Source organism: Vitis riparia, chromosome 7, assembly GCF_004353265.1.
Source record: "Vitis riparia cultivar Riparia Gloire de Montpellier isolate 1030 chromosome 7, EGFV_Vit.rip_1.0, whole genome shotgun sequence".
NCBI lineage: Eukaryota > Viridiplantae > Streptophyta > Magnoliopsida > Vitales > Vitaceae > Vitis > Vitis riparia.
In genome coordinates, this window is record NC_048437.1 from 2,658,619 (window position 1) to 2,682,246 (window position 23,628).

The following is a 23,628-nucleotide window of genomic DNA, read 5'->3' on the forward strand; positions in this document are numbered from 1 at the left end:
GGCATCCACTATATGAATTGGTTTATAGCAACTTCTGAGTCAGATTCAGTTAGGTTGTTGGTAATGTTTCTTTCCTAGGAAAAATAGAGGCTCATTTTAATAGATCTCACTTTTCACCCCACTTTCAAAGGTAAGAAGCCCTTCAGTCCTGACTCAAGTGGCAAACGATTAGGCTGGGATGTGGAAGTTCCAAGTTCAAGTTCGAGCAAGGGACCGAGAGAGAGAGAGAGAGAGAGAGAAACTCCACCAACCTTCTTAACAAGTGCTGAATAAAAGAAATTCCTCTCCCGCAGTTGTGGGGAAAATGGAGAGAAGCTCATACAACAAGCTAGGAACGGGATAAATATATATCATGTCTACCAACTTGTCCACATTGATCTCCTAACAATTGTGCTAATTATTTGTATGAATATAATGCTTGTAGAGACCATGCAGAGGTGTGCATATCACACATTCTGTGCATGCAAACATAATGGGATGTCAGAGTGAAAATGTGAAATTAATTAAATCACCTAAGGCCATTGCAACTGCATAAGGGTCTTTTGTAGCTAATTCGGAGAGAATTTCCAAAGCATGCCTTACAGCAACAGGATCAGCAAAAGAAACCCTGAGGTTGTGAATGAATTCATGTTAAAATTGGCCATTTGAAAATATAGCATAAGAGCAATATCTAAATATCACAGCTGGGTACAGTAGGACAGAAGAATTGAAGCAATTAATGCCAATAGCAGAAAAAGGATGATAAAACAAAATCTGCAAGCATAAAGACCTGAATAAATCAGAGCTGCCCAACTGAGAATTTAAAATACCAGGAGATGGATTCCTAACTACCAAAAATATCGGATACAAAATCTTAGAAGATTTCTGGAGGGTTCTTTATTGATTTATTTCTGGTGAATCAAGAGCCATTGCTAGAACTACCAATTACCCTTTTTTTTTTTTTTGATCAGATACCAATTACCATTCTCCATGAGTTAGAACCATCAACAACATGAAGCCCAAATACAATAGCCGTTAAATCTACACAAGGAACTAGAAAGAAAACAATGCTCTCCAGATGCACGCGCTCACACACAACAAAATAAAAGAATAAAAAATAAAAAACATCAAAAGTAGAGTTGAAGGATTGGTTCCCATAAAACAAGTACAATAGTTGCTCCCTTAAAAATATACACAAGCAACTAGAAACAAAGCAAAGCTCTCTCCATACAGACACACACAGCAAAAAAAAACAAAACAAAATAAATAAATAAATAAAAGAAGAAGAAAAAAAAATATAGAGTTGAAGGATTAGTTCCCTACTCTTAAGATGGTAAAAAAATCCCTGACAAATTCAACAAGGGAGATGGCTCCTCTCTTGGCCAGCCAATGCTTCATGATTTGCCAATTTTAGCTTCCAAGAAATGAGCAGCCCAACATTCTAACGAGATTCAAAATCATTCAGATCCAGTTGTCAGATCTCCATGACCCTCTTCACCCATTTGCCACCCAAGAAAGAACTGTTGTCAAATCTCCCTCCATTATAAGATTAAAGGCACAAAACTCGCCTGTCATTTTAAGATCCATTAGTAATACCAGTATCGCTACTTCCATGGCTAGCTCAAAGTGGCCTTGGAGAAATTTGAATGATTTCAACTCTAAATTCTTATACAAGGTCGCCAAATCCCATCTAACCAAGGTTATCCAAGGAGCAAACATCAAATTGGAGCTAAGGGATACCAACAGACAGAAAGGCCCCTGTTCAGGTATCCCAAAAATGTATTTCACTCTTCCATATGCTACCTTGCTTCAAGTAAATAAAGCTGAAGAACTCCTCTCCCCTTTCAAATTCCAACCATTTAATCTCCAAATAAAAGGAGGATTCCAGTGGCCAGTGCAGCCCTTCTCACACCAATAATCAGCTTCCCAAGCTCTCATGTTAATTTCTAGGTGAAATAGGATGAAAATTAGGACTCCAAATTCAACCCCCACTTCACACCCCAAGCCAAAGGCCCAACACCTAATCCTCTGCCCATCTTCCACTGAGCAGGAAATGAAGCCCAAAAAACCCTTGCAACCCTTCTTAACAAGTTTCCACACAATCCAATCCATGATATTTCTTTCACCAAATATCAACCCCCTTCCACCTCCCAAAATTATCTACCACCACTTTCCCCCAAAATCAATCTCCTTCCACTGAGAACCTCCAAAACCACTTATACAATGGAGCTCAATTTTAAACTGCCAAGTTCGTTTAACTCAAAACCACACCCAACCCACAAACCCCCCTCCTCCTTCCTTCTCTTCTCAGCCATGTAGTTTACCTCCCTCATCTCCATCCTGCTAAAAATCCCTCTGTAGCTACTTTAACCTCAAAAAAATTGATGTCACCCATCACAAAGGTAGACATAAAGTATGCTGGCAAGCTCGAGAGGGTGCTCTAGATGTGTGTAAGTCCATCTCCTTTGGACAAATATTGCTTCATCCACAATCTAAATGTTTCTCACGCTTCTCAACTACCAGATCACACGCTGCTCTCAAATTAAAAGGAGTACCCAGGGCAATCCAAGTAGAAAGATAACATGTTAATCATGCCTCTACTTCCACCACCTCACTCTAGGAATAATCTATGTTTGACACATTAACCATAAGTTCCAGAAATGAACTTCTAAGCAAACAAAGCGCCCATCAAGTTTCAATTAAAATATGATTAAATAGGAGAAAAACAATTTTAAATTTCAACAAATGGCAGACCAATGCGTCTGATAACAATGTCTCCTAACCAATATGTCTTTTTTTATAAAACAATCATATTTAATATATTATATGGAAGAAAGATATACAAAGAAAGATATACAAAGAAAGATGAGAGATTCTTTAGAAAAAGAAATATAAGTAAGAATACATGAAAAGAGATTCCCATAAAAATAATACTCCCATCTATCCCAAAACCACATGCCTTTTCTCTAGAATCACCTAGGTTGATAATTGTTTTCTCTCCTCCAAAACAAAAAAAAAAATAAGATAACATGTTTGGTAATCAAGAAACAAAAAACAGTTTTCTATTCTTAAAAACAAAAAGAAGAGTGTTTTCAGGGGACATCTTCTGATTGTTTTTAGTTGTTTTCGCTTGTTTTTTAAAGACTATTTTAAAAATAATTATACAAATATAAAAAATAATTAAAAATAAAGCACTACATATAAAAATTATTTTTAAAACATATTTAAAAACATAAAAAATAAGTTAAGAACATTTTAAATTCTTAAACAAACTTTTATTCTACAAAACATCAAAGAATAGTTTTAAAAAATTATTCTCAAGAACTATTTTCAGAACTGCTTTCGAAAACCCTTCCCAAACAAAGCCTTATTAACATTCTTATTAGAGTATCTAAACTAATAGGAGAATAAAACAACCTAACATTCTAAAGAGAGATGCAATTAGTGCATCTAATGAACCTATTGCCATGATCCTCTCATCCCCAAGAAACAAATGTCATTGGGTATCCCTCAACCATAAGACTAGATGCTATTAACTTTTTGTTAAGATCTTTTATTCAAGACCAAAACCCACATCCTCTGAGAAAGCTCAAGTAATCCCACTGAAGCGAACCATTAAGGCTATTTATCCTCATTTATCAAAATTAAGCTTCAAGGAAACTTCAAGTGGAGTGCACACACCCTATTCTCTATCACTCTCTTATTTTGGAGGCTCACCGATCTTCAGTCCATCGAAGTGATTCTCAAAGGGCCTCCAAAAAGTTGAGAGAAAACAAAACATTCTCATAGTTCCACCATTGATCTCCTCCTATCCTCAAATATCACAATATCATAGTTTTAAAAGGCGCACCCTTGAAGTAGGGCAACAAGATGCAATGCTACCTACACCTCACCTAAGGTCAAGCACAACCCCTTTAAAGAGGCATAGCCTAGGGGCAAAAGGGGCACGCCTTGAGCCAAGAGCAAGGCTTTCCACAAGTGTGCCTCTGCCATTTTTATCTTTCATTTTTTCTCCTCATAGCCAAAATGATGATGTTTTTACCCTTTTTTTTCCCCCAAAAGCCAATATCAAAATGTGTCATTTTGGAGTTAAGAGATAAAAGAAACACAACCCAAATCAGGTTTTAACACTGATAAGAAAAGAAAAGGAAGAGAAGAGTGTGGCGTATGACGTACCTAGTGGTTGTTACAATGATTAGATTCCTCTATTGCATAGGGCATTCATGACCCACCACTGATATTTTAGGATTTATATTCATATTTTTTAGATTTTATTTATTTATTTATTTTATTGGAAACAAAAATGGATAAAGCGAGCATGAGGAGGATGAGGAATCCTCTCCAGATTTACAAAAGCTAAATAAAAAAATAAAATAAAATAAAATAAAATAAAAAGATTGGCCTCTTGGATATACTTAAGACCTATGCATCTATGTAGAACCATAAGAGAAAAATTAGTACAAAACCTCTCAATTGAGTAACTTTTGTACATCTTAGCATCCATGAGGAATACCAACATCTCAATCAGATAGGATTGGAACAATACTCCTCTCCTCATCATGCAAACCCTTATGACCTACATGTCAAATGTCAATTGAGCTGAACAACAATGAGAGGGATGTCCTTGAATGTCGTGGTACAATAGGGCCATAAAGATGAATAGAAATGACTTAGATCCCTAATTGTCTCTGGAATCCTCCACTTGTCCTCGAAAATTCTAACATTTTTTTTTCATCTATACAAACCATATCAACAAAAGAAAAGTGATCTATCATAAGGCTCTGCCTTTGATCAAGCTTCTAAAACCCCTATACAAGATGGTCATCAAATCACATATGCTCTTAATAGGAACCCAATCCAAACTGGCTTAATCAAAATGGCATTCGCCATAGGACCCAAAGTCACCATGCAATGAAAAAAAATATGGTCAACCGTTTTTCCACTCCTTGAGCACAAAATGTCTCATTCAGGGCTGAGGGCTTTGTAAGGTCCTCTTAATTGTAACATCTCCTTAGTGTTTATCTTCTTATGTGTCACTATCCAAGCAAAAGTTTTTACCTTAGATGACACTTTAGATTTCCATAGAAATTCAGCTATAGAGAAAGGAACTACGTTTATAGGATTGGACCAAGATAGGAAAAAAGAATTTACCAAAAATAAGCTTAAGAAAGATAATAACCAAGTTATTGTGTTTGGAATGGATGAGGCAAGTGTACACTGATAAGAGAGAATATTAGTCTTTCAAGATCCTCCGTCTCCAAGTCATTGAGGTTATAGTAAAAATTTTGGTTCCAAAAAAAAAGGAAAAGAGAAGCCAAGGATAGTTGAGATAGGAAGATACTGTGGCAACTTTGAAACATCTAGTAAACTGAGAGCACAATAGTTGATCGCCCCACCACAAATTTTCCCAAAAACAAATTCTTGCCCCATCACCTACCACAAAATGAGTAAATATGGAAAAATCCTAAAAAACCATATCAACCCCAATGTAGCTTGAATAGCCCCTCCTAGAAAGCCCTCTCTCTAGATTGCTACCAAATCCCCAAAAGAAAACTAATGTGACAAAGATGTCATAGGAACTACCCATGCAAGCCCCACCATAGAAAAAATTTATACTATAACTCCTAAACAAAAGACAATGGAGGAAGAGATAATCCACCATCCCCCATTCCCAATCCCAAGACACAACAATCAGGTCTATTAGCTTTATTAGGCCTCCATGAACCTGTCAACATTTTGCATAACTTTCCTATCTGCCACTGACAAAATGAACCTAGACTTTTGTGGGTTCAGTGCTGCATTGTCTTCCTGACTGGACGAATTCATCTTTGTAAGTAAACAAGGGAACTTCCTTACTTGAAACTTCAAAGAAAACTCTTTAGCCCCATTGATGTTGCATATTGGGTGTTTTAAGCACACTTTATTTACATATTGTGTGTTCAGTACTTTCATCTCTTTCTTCTTCTTCTTCATCTTCTTTTCTTTTTTTCTTTTTTTTGAGGGGTTGGGGGGTATACCTGTTTCTTTGCTAGTCATCCTACCTCCAAAATATTGTCATATTTCAAATTAATTCTTTGTTCTTAACAAAAAAACAAATAATAATAATGAGGATGATGATGATGATATAACAGTCCAAAGCCTAGCCTGAATCCTTTAGCTGCCCCGATGTAGATACCAACAGAAGAATATACAACATAAAATAATTGATTTCATATGCTCCAGCATCTGAGAAAGTTCCTTTGAGCGCATTAAGAATTATTGAGTAATGAAAACAAAAAATAAAACAAACCCAAATTTTAATATCACTAAGGTGGTGTTTGCTTTTGGTTGAATAGAAAATGCCAAAATATTTGGCTTTTTCTATTCAGCAAAAAGTAACCCTTTGACATCGTCCAACATAACTAAAGTGAAACTTGTTATCAATAGGTTCACTTTAGTTATGTTAGACAATATCAACGGGTTACTTTTAGCAGAATAAAAAAAGCCAAATATTCAACCAAAAAACAAACACCACCTAAAAATCAATAGGTTGAAATCAGATGACTCTTCCAATCATTCCAATAATCAGCAGAATACTATTAACCAAGAAAGGAACACTTATACCACTCTTGAATGCAATACAAACATTGACAAGCAGAGAACAGAAAATAGTTACCCCTGCACAGCCCGATGAAGAAATGCTGGATTTCCTGGATCTAGAGGAAGTCTTCTCAAAGCACTTAGAGCCGCATATTGCAAATTACTCCGTATAATGGACTGAAAATTGTACAACATGATTGTTCATTCAGACTCTTTAAATAAATAAATCACACAAAAAATTATATAAGAAGATAAATTTCAGATTATTCAGATCCATTTAAACGTGTCATAATGGAGGAGAAAGGGAAAAGGAGTGGATGACCTAGGAACATATAAAGCTAAACAACACAAGTCCACAAAATGAGGGGAGGGGAAAGGTACATGATATGATGTGGCTTGACATAAGCTCAAATACATGTATTATTTTCTTTTTCTTTTTCTTTTTCCAGGATTGTGCAAACTTGAGGTAGAACCCAGAAACACAACCATCTTTTTCTTAGATAAGATGGAAGAAGTTTGAAAAAAACTCGCTTGTGTTGGTGTGTGCATGTGGGAGGGTGGGGGTTGAGGAAGAAGTAGCAATGTTTTAATCTGCCATTAAAATCTTCAAAGCCATTAGTTCTTACTCTGTTCCTAGTTTTGACTATGAGATCTGCCCATGGACAGGTTAGGAACCATGGAATATCATTTCCTTATTAACTCAATTGATTTACTATCAAAAATTTCATTTCCTTCTTAACTCAATTGACTGTTTAAGAAAGTTGTCATTACGCTGTTCTTGCAGATGGTGGGTACTACTAAGTTTGATTGTCTTATTTTTTTAGATAGGAAGCGACAAAGGAATATATTGATAGAAAAAAGAAGTACAAGAGAAGGATGGATGAGGAATCCTCCCACCAAAGAAAACTAAACTACAAGAATATGAAAACAAGAAAATACAATGTAATAACGAACAAACTCTCTAGACTAGACCAACCCAAAGGAATTACACGCCGCTCAAGTTGTCTTATCCTTGGGAACAATTCAAGAGTATGGCTTTTGAGCTCTAGTGTACTTTCAAATACTTTCATGAAGGAGTTGAGGTGCAATTGGACAATGCCATTCATAGTGCACTAGTAAGATGTTTTATTATTGCAGATTCATTAAATGAAGTAATAATAACCTCCATTAATTTGTAGCTATAAATTAAGAATGGAGCATTCAGCTTGGAGTTTTAAGGAGAGTGATTCATTTTTGCATAATCGTATTAGAAATACCTATGGATTGCATTTAAACATATAGGATCACCAAATCATGGCCTCTAGAGAGCAATTTTTTTTATCAGAAACAAAAGATATATTAATTATGATGAAAAGTACGAGAGAAGGATCAGAGATGCTCCCCTCAGCATACAAAACCTGATCAAAGTAAGACTAGACACCTCCACCATACAAGGAGAACTATATACATAGGCATACACAAATCTCCTTAAGACCGGACTCAACTCCTCTCAATGTTATACACAAATGACCTCAAGATCAACCTCTAGAGAGCATCTACCAAGCCTCCTCAGATTTTTCTCCATTTATTTGTTTCTTGGTGGGAGATCGTTCAAAAAATGATTTCTAGGAGGAACTCTAGTCAAGAAATCACATTTTAGAATTCCCTTTTTACAAAGTGGAAACCCACCAGCCTCACTCTGTAGGACTAAAGGAAACCATGAATACATGAAGCCCTCCCAAACCATGTATCGTATATGCCCCAGACTCAAAGTTAGGACCAACTGTTCCTAAGCAGTAGAGCCTACAAGTTGAGATTTATTCTCTATTCTATCTCCCCGAGGATTTATCTGAGTTCCCCTTCATTGCTAGCATTTACAGTGACCAAACTCACATCTTTTGTGCTGAAAATCTTTTCTTTCTAGTTCTTTTCTCTAGGTTGCCTTGGAAGGACAAATGTTTGTTTTCTATTGAAAAAAAAAAGTTCCAAAAAATAAAAAGGAAAAATCATAGTATAGGATTAAAATATTCATAATATCCAGGATTGAACTGTGACGCAGGTTGAATTTTTACCCTTTCTTTCAGTAAATTTCTCATTCATTCTGTTCAAAAAAAAAAAAAAAACAAACAAGGAAAGTCATGCCTTATTCTCAGATGATGTGCGTACACAAATGATTAACACATAATAAAAATGTTATGAATATCATTTTTAACACCACCAACACGAAATCATGAAAATCAATAAATCAAGAGAAAACTTGACAAATCAAAAGAAGATCAGAAGTCATGCAAGAGCAACAACTGCACACACAAAGATGAGAAATACATATATAACAAAAATGATATGAATATCATTTTGACACCACCAACAAAAAATCATGAACATCAATGAATCAAGAGAAAACTTTAGCAACCAAAGATGCCATTAATTCTTTTCTATTCGTTTTTATCTTTATTACTATTACCAAATCAAATGTCTGACCAAATACAGATAGTTAAAAGAATGAATCTGCTCTTAGGAATCATTAAACCCATAAATAATTGTTCTGATGTATTATGGAAATTCTTTGAACTGCAAGAATCAAATAATTTTCTGTGGTGGAACAAAATATCTTTCATTTCTCTCTCGAATAAATTTTTCTTTTTGGTTTCCATTTCCAAAGGGATGTTGTTATGTTGCCCTGAATGGTGCACTAATCCTTTAAATCCAGTACATGGAAAGTCATGTCTTATTCGAATGATGCTGCAACAACACACACACACACATATAGAAGGGAGAGTGAAGAGAGAGACAGAGATAAGAAGTAAAAAGAAATACATATATGACAAATATCATTTCAACATCAAGAAAAAAAAAATCCATGAAGATAAATGAATCAAGAAAAAACTTCACCAATCAAAGGTGATGGAATGCCATGCCTCATTCTAACAATGTTGTAACAACACACACACAGATGAGATAACAACAACAGCAGAAAATGATGATGATCAATGAATCAAGAGAAAATTGTGCCTTATCCTAATGATGTTGCAGTAGCACATGTACACAGACAGAGAGAGAGAGATGTGAGAAACACATATGTGATAAAAATGTGATGGATATCACTCCAACACTACAAGAAAAGATCAAGAAGGTCAATGAAATCAAGGGAAAACTTTACAAATCAGTAACGAATGTCTGAGTACTAGATATTGAGAATGTCAAAAAGAATCAATTTGGTAATAAAATGAATACACACATATAAGAGAATCAAACAAAATAGGAAGTTCAGGAGTTACTCGCAGTTCATAACCGTAAGCAGATAAATTACCTCCTTATCACCTCCTTTGTTCCCAAACACACCTTTCTTACGTTTTTGTGGTGCATCAGCGACCTAGAAATCAAAAATACAAAACTTTTAAACATGATTTCTTAACTGAAACAATGTGGAGAAATAAATACATCAAAAGGGAAAAATATTAATGAGACCAAAATGAAGGAAAAAACCTATTACATATCTACAACTTTCATCATGGTTGTAAGTCATCCCTGTGATGTCTATAAACTCCTAAAACATAGTACCCTCTCATTCAAAAGTCAGATATCCATGTAAAATATCTACAACAAACAATAAGTGTACAAAGATATCTCGAGTCATTTAGTTGCTCACCTTATTACTCCTATAAAGTAAAAGAAACATTTCTAGAATGTTCAAACATCAATCTAAGCAAAAAGAAGGTAACAAACAGTCTGCATTCACTTTCAAATATTTATGGAAGGAATTAGATGGTACAAACCTTATCGAGAATGCCAAATACAATATCATACAATGTAGACAAAATTTCTGAGTTGCTTGATGGAGCATATGTCAGAGCCTTCAAAGCTTGCAATCTTCGTGCATGAACTTCAAAAAGACAACGAGAAAAAAGTCAAATTCTATCCCCAATCACTTTCATTAGAGTCATGTACAAATAAAACAGTCAGCCTTTAGCCTTTTAGAAGCCAGAAATGCTCATTTTAAAGATAATTTGCAGGAATGGATGTTTTGGAAAACAAAGACATTTCTTTCTTCACTTAACAAAATCTCCACCAGACAGCAAAAACCACCTTTAATCCCTTTTAATGATTGTATTCCACATGCAAGATAAGCATGCATTTTTGAGATATGACAATAGAAACAAAGATAGTTTCAGGATAAGTATTTCAAAATATAAGTTACAACATTGTGTTCTTTGCAGCAGTATAATCCCCATCTTTGTCGGTTTGGGTTGATTCTAATAATCATTGACTATTGTCCAATACAAATTAGCCATGTTTAATAACAAATGTCATTGGAAAAAAGTTAAGATACTTTGCACCAAATAATTCCTGAGATTGAATAACTAAAATTGACCAAAACCAAAAAAAAAAATTCACACCCAAAATGACCAGCTAGCTACCAAAAGAATTCAGAGAAACATCCCACCATGGAGTTCAACAATTTGATACTATTACTATAAAGGACTCAACAAAAAGCACCAATTTACACGTGAGCCAGTATTTGGCACTCAAGAGACACCTGATGCTAATGCACACCCAAAAGTTAAACTAGGAAAAGTTCGAAATGTTTTCAGCATAAAAAATTAATATATCATCAGGCACAACCTAGAAAAAAAAATAATTTGCCTTTGGAAAGGCTAAAAAGATAATTTGTGCAGCAATCTCTTCAGATAACAGGAGCTGATATCCAATATTTAAACAATTAGAAGAAATAATCATAACAAGTGAAAGCAAGGAACTTATAAATCATTTTACATTCAACATCAGCATTTAAGGCCTCCGCAGTGAGTTGATTTACAATTCGAGGCACAACATCAGCTCGAGTAACCCCTCCCACAGCATCAATGTCAGCAAGAGCATCCCAGTTTGGTGTGGGGATCCCACCACCAGAACTTAAACCTTGTGCACTGGTATCTGACAAAATTCTGGCTAGGTAATAATAGACATATCGCAGAACAGTCCTATCTTCACACTGCTGATTAAGCTGCATAATGAACAAACAGATAAGAATCAAGATGGCCATGTACCATGGTAGTTTATATGTCAACAAATTAGATGACTCATTCTTTACAGAGCACTTCATACTATTACATTAGATCTAAATTCCTTGACATGGATGACAGAATTAAGAAATCATGTGTCAAGATCAAAAACCAAAAGAATGAGCTCCAGACACCAAGTTCTGAAGAATCGTATGCAATATATATTGCATGATTGTCGTAATCATGCCATTCAACATCTTCAGGTGAAACCATGTTATGAAATTCACAATTGCTAAACTGCAACATCAGGAATATGAAAGGTAACTATCAGGTATGACACAAAGGGATTAAAAGATCATTTAAGAGGAGAGAAAAAGAATACAGAGTACTCCCAGCCTAAAAGTATGAAAGAGAGGAAAACATGTAAAGAGTAAAGATAGATAAACCATAATATCATGGATCTGAAGCATAAATATATCAGGTATTGAGAGGAAAGTAAGAGACTATAAAAGAGGAAAGAGAGAAAAAAAATAAAGAAGTTGTGTCAGTTCAGAAAACACTCGACATCAATTCAACAAATAAAAGAAATTCAATCAAAATAAAAGGAATTAAGGAAGAATAAGATCAGTAAGAACCATATCCAAAATATGTTTTCTCTCTACAAGAGCATGCTGAGACTCACGCGCCACCTTTCCCACAACCTTCTTAACTCTGTTAGCCAAGACCTTCACTAGGATCTTATGCAAGCCTCCCACCAAGCTGTCTTTCAAGTCTTCCAGACCACCCTTTTTAGATATTTTTTTTTTTAGGTAGAAAGAGGGTAAGAATCAAAGTCAAAACCACCCTTTTTAGAGATTAACACTATAAAGGTAGCATTAAGACTTTATTTGAAGGTGCCTTGCTCATAGAACTCTTCAAAAGCCCCATCATTTCATGTTTCACAAAATCTCGACAATGATACCAAAAGGCTAAAGAGAATCCATCTGGCCCAGTGGCTGTATCCCCACACAAACTGGGCAAAGCCATGAAGACCTCCTCTTTGGAAAAAGGGTCATCGACATTCCTTGATTCACTACTTTCCAGGGAATTAAAAGACAAGCCCTCGAGATGTAAATCCCCTGCCTCAGAAAGCAGTCTCTGATAGGCAATAAACACCCCTTCCTTAATGTCTAACTCTTCTATCAGCCACACATCATTCACCTTGATTTTGGCCTTTTTTTTTTTTATGAGTAAAGCAACAGTATCTTATAAACAAAAAGTGCCAAAACAGCACTCCAAAGTACACAGGGAATGTACAACAAACGCTTAACAAAATGAGAGGGACCAACAAAAAACGATGCCCCCTCAAAATGAACCTATCCAATCCACAAAATCTACAACTAAAGGACTAGAAATTAAAAACAACCTAGACCAATCCCATAGATTACAACAGAAAGTTTGTTTGAGTCCTTGATTTTGGCCATATGATTCACTCTATCCTCTTCTATCAACCATATTTCTCTATATCTTTGTCTCTAACAAGATTCTTTCATCTTGGCCTACCTGTAATTATCTTAGGCCTCTTTTCTAGCCTCAACCTCTTCGACAGATAGAACCCCTTTCCTCTCTTTTACTTCCCAAAAACCAATTTGCTCCAATGCTCCTACTTTTATTCCCAAAAACATCCTTATTCCATATCTTTAGATCATTTTTCAAGGATTTCAACTTATGAGCCAAAATGTGGTTGAAAGAACCTCTGATCTTCTAACCATCCACCATTTTTTTACAAGGTTTATGAAACCCTCCGCTCTCAACCACATATTTTCGAACCTAAAAGGGGTTTTGTCTTTCCTCACACCACCTCCATCTAGCAAAATGGGAGTATGATCCAACACGGGTCTTGGCAAAACCCTCTTTAGCAAACCATTGAAGTGGTCTTGCCAACCATTCCTTTTAATGGTTGCTTAAAATTGTGAGTGAATTATGAGGCTCATGTCTAGGAAGTTTCTTCAATTAATCCATTACTTTTACTTTGGATGAAGATAGGAATGGCTTGTTCTTGGGATTTGCTCTGTGAATTTTCTAACCTGTAGGAGAGTGATACGATCCTAAAACTGGTGCTTAACTAAAGGAATTAGAGGATGATGAAGGTATTGGTTGAGAGGAAGACTTTCCTGATCAGGTTGGAAGGCGAGCAAGGAGGCGAATGGTGCTCGATAACAGAGAGAAGTAGAGGCTCTGTTTTCGCATTAGGTTTTGAAAGGGAAGCTGTTGGGTGGTTGGTTGATTATTTGACGAAAGCTTTAACTTTGAAGAGTCACATGGGGTTCAACAAAAAATTCAGAGGAAAAAGCAGGGTGCATCTGATGGAAGTTGGCTTCAACAACCATGGAAGGTTTATTAGGATCTCGGAGTTTATTACCAACAAAAAGCCTTCCGTTCTGATCATTCCTGAGGGTGACAAGGGCAGAGGTTGGGAGAATATAAAAAATGCGTTATTGTCTCTGTTGATGGCCCCTTATCCGAATGTAACAGAAAAGGGAAGGAATATAAGAGGGGAAAGCTGGCCTCACAAGTACGAAGGATCGATGCACAGATCATTTGCGAAGGTAGTCAGTGATGAAGGACCAAGAGGAGGTGGTCTAGTCCAATTGGGAGATGGGCACGAGCTGTGGTGTGTGAAAGCAAGTTTGACAGGGAGAATTGGGCTGAGGTTGGAAGATCAGTGGCGAGAAGCTTAGGGAAGAAAGGCGTTGTAACGGTAGTACCCATTTCAGATAGAAATGGTGTTTTCTTTGTTGAAACAATCGAGGAAGCCATATTTCTCCATGATTTGAGGATGATAAAGGTTGGGGAAAGGAACTTCATCCAGTTGCGAAGATGGTCGCCGAAGGAGAACGCGGAAATAGACGGGAAGTTTAGAGAAGGCTGGATCGAATTAAGGGGGCTGCCATTTCACCTATGGTCGGAGGTACACCTGAAGAAGATTGTGGAACAATGGGGGACAGTAAATGAAATCGATTGGCGCACGTTGAAGCTGTTCGATCTCAGAAGGGCGAGGTTAAAGATCACAATGAGGGATAGGGCAATCCTTCCAGCTCTGATAGAAGTGTCTGATGGGGATTGGGTGTTTACAGTCGTCGTCGTAGTGATCGGAGATGAAGAAAGAAGGAGAGGTGGCGAAAAAGGTGAGTCGACTCGGGTGGCTGTCGCTTCTCACTCGGGGACAGGTGGAGGAAGACGAGGGGAGAGTGGAAGATCAACGGCGGAAGAGAGATATCGTGTCGGGGAAGACAGCAGACAAAGAAAGGAGGGAGAAAAGGGTAAGGCCATGCTTACCTCAGCCGGCAAATGTGACAAGGGCTACCAACTCCCGTCTCAGTCGTGTTTGAAAACAGATGGGATGGACGGGATCGAAGTAGCAGGAGAAAAGTGGGCCGGAGAAGACGAAGATATCAACGATGTGGGCTGTCGGGCCTGTGAGAGGAGGGCCCAGTCGCTGGCAAGGCCTGGGCTAAAAGTAGATACAACGGGCTGCAAGCTTAAAGGCCCAATGGGGTTGGGCCTAAGCCCAGAAGGGTTCACTCCATTTGAGTCTGGGGCTCCGTTACGCAAGGAAGAAGACTCGTCTTCTGCAAACGAGAAGGGGAAATCAGACCCCGGACTCCTCGAGGTCCAGTCGAGCAGGATAGCGAAGAAGAAGGCGATGCAAGGTTCAAGGAAGCTGTGGGCAACTTTCTTTCCCCCAAGCTCAGAGCACCGACGGGGATTACGGTGCAGCAGCGAGCCCATTTTGCGCGGAAAAACAAGGTGGATAGTGAAGAGGACTTAAGGGCAGAAGATTCAGGTGCCGAATCTCAGGCGAAAAGAGATTTAAGTGCAAGCTCTCTTTTCTCCTCGATTTCCAAGGATTCACAAGAAAAATTTAGGGGAAAGGGCTTCGGAGCCGAGAGAGGAAGAGATTTCGAACAAAGCTTCATCTGACGAAGATATGGAAGGATTTTTGGGCCGAGTGGGGTCTGTTCCTCGTGGCTCAGCAGCCATGGTTATGCCTTCTTCGCCAGAAACCAGAGGTAAAGGGCCTAACTTGTTGGGGAATTGTGGTTCGATGGTTGTGGAGTCTCTGGAGGTAACTCCTTCACTTTTTCAGTCTTCACAGCAACTTATTCCCTCTTCTAGTGGCTTCACTAATTCCCTCTTGAACCCTTCCGTCCCCATTCTGAGTCCTTCTACCCCATTCTTCCCGTTTCAGTTTCTCAATCTTTGGCTCCTACGGAAAACCGAGTAAATTCCAAATCTTTTTTCAAAAGAGTCAACGATGCTTTCAAAGGTCAAAATCCTGTTGATATCCCTATTTCAGAAATGGAGGTGACCCAGCCTGCTTGTCCCAACCAGATGTGCGAGAGCGTCAACCCTCTCTCAGTTTCCAGTCAGGCTGCAGTTAATCTGGGAGCCTGTGCGGGCTCTCCTCCAGGCGAGTTCCAAATAGAAGGACTATCCCCTAGGAAAATGGCAAAAGTACGTGAGGTTTTAAAGTCTCTGGATATCAAGGTATATTCCAGGAGGAAGAGCAGATGCTCTACAGGATTGTGAGACCAACTGGATTTGGTCCGGGATCAGGGTCAGAGAGTTTTATATGAAGATAGTCAGTTGGAATACCAGGGGTTTGGGTTCTAAGAAAAAGAGAAGGGTGGTTAAGGATTTTCTGAGATCAGAAAAGCCGGATGTAGTGATGATTCAGGAATCTAAAAAGGAGGAGTGTGACAGAAGGTTTGTGGGTAGTGTTTGGTCAGCCAGAAATAAAGATTGGGCAGCCCTTCCGGCAAGTGGGGCTTCGGGTGGGATTTTGGTAATATGGGACTCTAAAAAGTTGCGTAAGGAGGAGGTAGTGTTAGGCTCATTTTCGGTCTCAATCAAGTTCGCGTTGGATGGATGCGAATCTTTGTGGTTATCTGCAGTTTATGGCCCAAACAACTCAGCTCTAAGGAAGGATTTTTGGGTGGAGCTTTCAGACATTGTTGGGCTCTCTCATCCGCGTTGGTGTGTGGGCGGTGATTTTAATGTTATAAGGAGAAGTTCAGAAAAATTGGGTGGTTCTAGATTAACTCCAAGCATGAAGGATTTTGATGACTTCATAAGAGATTGCGAATTGATAGATTCACCTTTAAGGAGCGCATCATATACTTGGTCAAACATGCAAGAGAATCCAGTATGCAAGAGATTAGATCGCTTCTTGTACTCAAATGAGTGGGAACAAGTATTTCCTCAAAGTCTTCAAGGAGTACTGCCAAGGTGGACTTCGGATCATTGGCCGATTGTTTTGGAAACCAATCCATTCAAGTGGGGTCCAACGCCTTTCAGGTTTGAGAATATGTGGTTGCAACATTCTAGTTTTAAGGAGAATTTTGGAAGATGGTGGAGAGAGTTTCAAGGAAATGGGTGGGAAGGACACAAGTTCATGAGGAAATTACAGTTCGTTAAAGCCAAATTGAAAGAGTGGAATAAGACTTCTTTTGGAGAGATAAGTAAAAAGAAAAAAGATATATTATCTGTCTTAGCTAACTTTGATTCCTTGGAGCAAGAAGGGGGACTATCCCATGAACTTTTAGTCCAAAGAGCTTTAAGAAAAGGGGAGCTAGAGGAGTTGATTTTGAGAGAAGAAATACATTGGAGACAAAAGCTAGGGTGAAATGGGTAAAAGAAGGGGATTGCAACTCAAAATTTTTTCATAAGGTGGCCAATGGCAGGCGAAATAGGAAATTTATCAAGGAGTTGGAGAATGAAAGTGGTCTAATGTTGAATAATCCAGAGAGTATAAAAGAGGAGATCCTAAGGTATTTCGAAAAGCTTTACGCGAGTCCTTCTGGAGAATCGTGGAGAGTGGAAGGCTTAGATTGGTCCCCTATTTCTGGTGAGAATGCGTCTAGATTGGAATCCCCCTTTACTGAAGAAGAGATTTATAAGGCCATTTTTCAAATGGATAGGGATAAGGCTCCTGGGCCGGATGGCTTTACCATTGCAGTGTTTCAAGACTGTTGGGAAGTGATAAAGGAGGATATAGTGAGAGTGTTTGCAGAATTCCATAGGAGCGGAATTATCAATCAGAGCACTAACGCTTCCTTTATAGTTTTGTTACCCAAAAAAAGCATGTCAAGGAGAATCTCAGACTTTAGACCCATTAGCTTGATCACTAGTCTTTACAAGATAATAGCCAAAGTGTTAGCAGGGCGACTAAGAGGAGTACTTCACGAGACTATCCATTCCACTCAAGGAGCCTTCGTGCAAGGGAGACAAATTTTGGATGCAGTTCTCATAGCCAATGAGATAGTGGATGAGAAAAGAAGAACAGGGGAGGAAGGAGTTGTATTTAAAATTGACTTTGAAAAGGCCTATGACCATGTGAGTTGGGATTTTTTGGATCATGTGTTGGAGATGAAAGGGTTTAGTCTTAGATGGAGGAAATGGATGAGAGGTTGCTTATCCTCGGTTTCTTATGCAGTCCTAGTGAACGGTAATGCGAAAGGGTGGGTTAAGGCATCTAGAGGTTTAAGACAAGGCGACCCTTTATCACCTTTTTTGTTCACTATAGTGGCAGATGTATTGAGTAGGATGTTATTGAAAGCTGAGGAGAGAAACGTCTTGGAAGGATTCAGGGTGGGTAGGAACAGAACAAGGGTATCCCATTTACAATTTGCAGATGATACCATTTTCTTCTCCAGTACTCGAGAAGAGGATATGATGACGCTTAAGAATGTTCTGCTAGTGTTTGGATATATATCTGGTTTGAAAGTTAATCTTGATAAAAGCAACATCTATGGCATTAATATTGAACAGAATCACCTTTCTAGGCTGGCCGAGATGCTTGACTGCAAGGCTTCTGGGTGGCCTATACTTTACCTAGGTCTTCCTCTGGGAGGGAATCCTAAGGCGAGTGGCTTTTGGGATCCTGTGATTGAGAGGATATCAAGGAGATTAGATGGATGGCAGAAGGCGTATTTATCTTTTGGAGGTAGGATAACTCTCATTCAATCTTGTCTAACCCATATGCCTTGTTACTTTCTCTCCCTTTTTAAGATTCCCGCTTCTGTGGCAGCAAAAATTGAGAGAATGCAAAGAGAATTTCTTTGGTCAGGCGTAGGGGAAGGCAAAAGAGACCATTTGGTTAATTGGGACGTTGTGTGCAAACCGAAGTCGAGAGGGGGTTTGGGTTTCGGAAAGATTTCTATGAGGAATGTCGCTCTTTTAGGGAAGTGGTTGTGGAGATATCCTAGGGAGGGTTCTGCTCTGTGGCATCAGGTTATCTTAAGCATTTATGGTTCTCACTCCAATGGCTGGGATGTCAACAATATTGTTAGATGGTCTCATCGTTGTCCTTGGAAGGCCATTGCACTAGTCTTCCAAGAGTTTTCCAAATTTACTCGGTTTGTGGTAGGGGACGGGGATAGAATTCGGTTCTGGGATGACTTGTGGTGGGGGGATCAACCTTTGGGAATACAATATCCAAGATTACTTAGCGTAGTCACGGATAAAAATGTTCCTATTTCATCAATTCTCGGATATTCCCGTCCTTTCTCTTGGAATTTCAATTTTCGCCGAAATCTTACTGATCCTGAGATAGAAGATTTAGAAAGCCTTATGCGGTCTCTTGATCGTCTACACATATCTCCTTCGGTTCCAGATAAGAGATCATGGTCCTTATCTCCTTCAGGTCTTTTCACAGTCAAATCTTTCTTTCTGGCCTTATCCCAATATTCTGAGTCGCCTCCAGTGTTCCCTACTAAGTTTGTCTGGAATTCTCAAGTCCCTTTCAAAGTCAAGTCCTTTGTCTGGTTGGTGGCGCACAAGAAGGTTAATACTAATGACTTGCTACAATTGAGGAGACCCCACAAAGCACTTAGTCCCGACATATGTAAGTTGTGCATGAAGCATGGAGAAACAGTAGATCACCTTTTCCTCCATTGCTCTTTGACCAAGGGGTTGTGGCACAGATTATTTCAGTTAGCAAAGATGGATTGGGTCTCCCCAAGGAGCATATCTGACATGTTTTTTACTAATTTTAATGGTTTCGGATCTTCTAAGAGAGGGGTTGTTTTATGGCAAGACGCGTGCATCGCGTTAATGTGGGTGGTGTGGCGGGAAAGGAATGCAAGGATTTTTGAGGATAAAGCAAGGAATTCAGGGTATCTTTGGGATTCTATTCGTTTTTTGGCTTCTCTATGGGCTTTTTGTTCTAAGGTTTTTAAGGGGATACCTCTTAACGTGTTACAACTTGATTGGTTAGCGGTGTGTAAATAGGCCGTTAGTCTTTTTCTCGTTGTATATCTTATATTTGATTACTTGTAGTCTTGTTTTTCTTTGGTGGGAGGATTTCTCATCCTTCTATTTGTATCTTCTTTTTATCAATATACTCCGTTATCGTTTCCTATCAAAAAAAACCTTCTAAAACTAAGAAATGATCCAGCCTTGAAACACTTTGATTGTTCAAACCACCACACCAAGTAACTGGACCTCTGATTAGTGGGAGACCTCTCAATCTCATGTCCTCTATAATATCTAAAAAGCGCCTCATTGATGTTGATAATCTTTTGCAATTTCTTTGTTCACTGAAGAATCTCACCACTCACACACACAAAACAAGGATCATCTCATAGCCCTTTTATGTCAACTAGTTGTGCCCACAATTCTTCCCTTTCACTCCCATGGATTAGGCCATACACACCAATAAATACCTAAACAAAATTATCTTCAAAAAATTTGAACCAATAGGAAATTTGAATCTCCATAACTATTTGCCTAGCAAGGCTTGATTGAGACCCTCCAACCTTCTTAGTCCCAATCCCCTATACTTTTTATCCTTACAAATATGGATCTGTCTCCTTTCTCTCATATCTCCCCACAAAAAGTCTCTTTGAATTCTCTCTAATCCCATTCTCACTTTTCTAGGAATTGCAAAAGAAGGACATAAAATAGATAGGCAGATAAGGATAAGTCTTCCTCCTCTAGATAAGTATTGTTTTTTCCAATCAGACAATTTCCTCTTAAACCTCTCCTTGATTAAATCTCACACACCACAATGCTTGCAAGGGGCCCCTAAGGGTATGCCTAGATAAGAAGTAGGAAGTTGCCCTACTTTGCACCCAAAAAGAGAAGTCACTCTATCCACATCCTTTGTCTCCCCCACTAGAATTATTTCACTTTTTTACAAATTTATTTTCAAACCTAACACCAATTCAAAGCAAGTAACAATCCACTTCCAATATTTCAACTAATCTACATTATCCTAGCAAAAAATAAGGGCATCACCTGCAAATAATTGGTGTGACTTGAGTCTCTTCTTCCCCTCTACCCTCAATCTTGAAACCCCTAATAAAACCTCCCCGCTTGCTCTTTGCAATTAAGTTGTTGAGTACTTCCATGACCAACGCAAAAAGATAGGGCGAGAAAGGGTCCCCCTACCTTAAACATCTAGTAGTCGAGAAGAAGTTTGTGAGAGTACCATTAACAAGAAATGTCAATCTCACAAAAGAAATACAATAGTGGATCCACTATCTCCATTTCGGATCGAATCCCAATCTTTTCTGAGATGGAAAGAAAGAACTTCCAGCTTACATCATAGTAAGTCTTTTCTATATCCAATTTGCAAACCAAGCCCGCATTGGAACTACATTTCGTCGAGTCAATAGCCTCATTTACAATCAAGGTTGCATCCTGAATTTATCTACCCCCACAAAAGCATTCTGACTCTTTGACACCACCTTGCCAACCACCCTTTTCAGCATATTAATTAGGACTTTTGCAAGAAGTTTATGAAGGCTTCCCATAAGGTTGATTGACCTAAAATCCTTCACATCACCTGCCCCTCCTTTCTTAGAAATAAGAACTAAAAACGTTGCATTAAGGCTATGAAGCATGGAATTCTTTGAATGAAATTCCTCAAATAACTGCATCACTTTCCTACCTACTATAGGCCAACAAAACTTCCAAAACCCATGTGGCCCTGGCACCTCGTCACCCTCCAATTCTGAGAGTGCTATGGTCATCTTCTAATCCAAAAAAGGCCCCTCCAAGCACTGGCAGAGCTTGCTAAGGCCCAAAAGGGGCACATGCCACCTACCCCACCCACCCCCACTGATAGGGGAAAGCCTTTTAAAGTTTATTCAAGGAAGAAAGGGAAGATCTAAGTAAACTTTAAGTAGGATTAATATTAATTAGAATTGAATTAGGATTGGTATTTGTTGGAGTCTAATTAGGATTAGCTAATTGAGTTATAATATAATTAGAATTTCAGTCATGATAGGTTATTAGAGTCCTAATAGACTTTGAATTTCTTAGAGAAGCCTATAAATAGGCTAATCAATGTAAATCAAATGAATGAATTTGATGAATAATATTATACTTTCTTTCATTGCAAGGTTGCAACCCTTAATGATGAGATTCCATTGATTTTTCTTCTAGGTGAGACTCCTAGAAGGCCTTAGTGAGACTCTAAGGTTTTCCATATTTTCTTCATTGTTTCTTCTTTCTCTCTATTTCTTATCTTATAATTTTCTCTACCATAAAATTTATTCCTTATTCCTTTCCTTACACCCTAAAAATAAAACCCTAGCCCACCTACCCTTGAGTGTAGGCAACCATCCTAGGGTTGTCCTACATCACCCGCCTCCCTAAAAAATAAAATCATAATATGGGATTTGATCCCTTAACGTCGTGTTTAAGGGGAAAGAATGTTTTCCATTACACTAAATACCATTGTCTCTCCATTTATTGCCCCCCTTAAATAATTGTTCTATATGTGCCCCTCGTAGAGCACATTCCTAATGCCACCACTGCCTCCAAACCTCCTCTATCCGAAGAGTCAATGCTCTTGACTAACTTTGTCGCCAAGTTAGGTCTTCTCACTTGGGGGGTCTTCAAACGTTGCTTTAAAGTGGGAAAAAATGTCTTCTTTAAGCTCCTCTTTTTCAACCAGACACCGCTAATAGTAAGACTACTAATAGCATCAAAAGAAATTTCAACCACCAAAACAAATACATTAATTGTCCATCAAAACAATAGGGTGTACAAAAACAAAAGCTATAATTCAGTCACAATCCTAAGCTTGTCTAACATGATTCATCACAAGATAGAACATCAGTTTAGAGTCGTGATAGGGTTCACATCATTGACATGGAACAAAGAGTTGTGGAGTTCCTCGTAGAATAATGTTTTACTAGAAAGTTACATTATACTCTTTGAAAGCCAACTACTGACAAAAGGTTCCATCATATTGCCAAAAAAAATTAGAACTAGGAGAGTACAACAGGAAGTAAAATTGTACCATGAGAAGAGAAGGTGCCAATGAAGGGTCAACCGAGTTGTAAACGGCAAGTTTTGGAAACACATGATGCACTAGCTGCTTCTGGGAACTTTTCTACACATGAAATTACAACAAAATTAAGAACTATAATATAATATATATATATATATATATATATATATATATATATATATATATATATGAAAAGCAGAAAGCAAGAGAATTGAAGGAGCACTGATGCTTACTTGGTCTGATGTAGCAGCTAGTTCATGAATGCTCCTTGCAAGTTGTGAGTATGAAACCGGCTATAAAGAGAATGGAAAATATTGAATCATATAATCTCAACCAAATAACTAACTATGCCAACACAAATCAGACAAAGTGACCAGAAATAATTCGCTCAACAGAGCAAAAAATAATGTTTAACAACATTTCAAAAACAAAAGTACAAGATCGGTAATCACTCCATTTGCTTGCTGAGAAAATAGAAGCATCAAACACTGAATTTTTTGGGTAATTTTTGTCTCCAGTGAAGAAATAAGAAAAGCCCATAACTCAACTCAATTAAACAAAATAGTAGAACTAGGTCAACACAAAGTTTGGTTGTTCCTTTTTTTGGATTCCGCACTTAGCTAACTATTTAGTGGACCTTTTAGTAAAGAATGAAGCCAAGCATTTTGAGTCTTTCATAGAGGATTCCTTGCCTTCCTGAGTTGTATTCATTGATTTTTTTTTTTTTTTTTTTGGTTTGTGCTTGCAACCATCATAAGATGCTATTGACATTTAGAGCAATATAGGCTTACTTTCTTTCTTTTG

The 23,628-nt window shown here is 38.0% G+C and overlaps 1 protein-coding gene across 4 annotated transcripts in view; it reads right to left on the reverse strand.

Moving 5' to 3' along the window:
• Positions 1-23,628, reverse strand: part of LOC117918578 — a 42,222-nt gene that overhangs the window by 16,924 nt on the left and 1,670 nt on the right. For 3 of the 4 annotated variants that reach the window (XM_034835330.1, XM_034835329.1, XM_034835331.1), the window contains 7 exons: positions 23,058-23,117; positions 22,834-22,926; positions 11,311-11,539; positions 10,314-10,420; positions 9,848-9,910; positions 6,635-6,735; positions 513-607 (listed from right to left, as the gene is read on the reverse strand). In XM_034835330.1, the coding sequence (XP_034691221.1) occupies positions 513-607; positions 6,635-6,735; positions 9,848-9,910; positions 10,314-10,420; positions 11,311-11,539; positions 22,834-22,926; positions 23,058-23,117 (748 nt within the window). Of the gene's footprint in view, positions 1-512; positions 608-6,634; positions 6,736-9,847; positions 9,911-10,313; positions 10,421-11,310; positions 11,540-22,833; positions 22,927-23,057; positions 23,118-23,628 lie in introns of those variants that run through there. The other variant, XM_034835332.1, reaches the window with a different exon arrangement.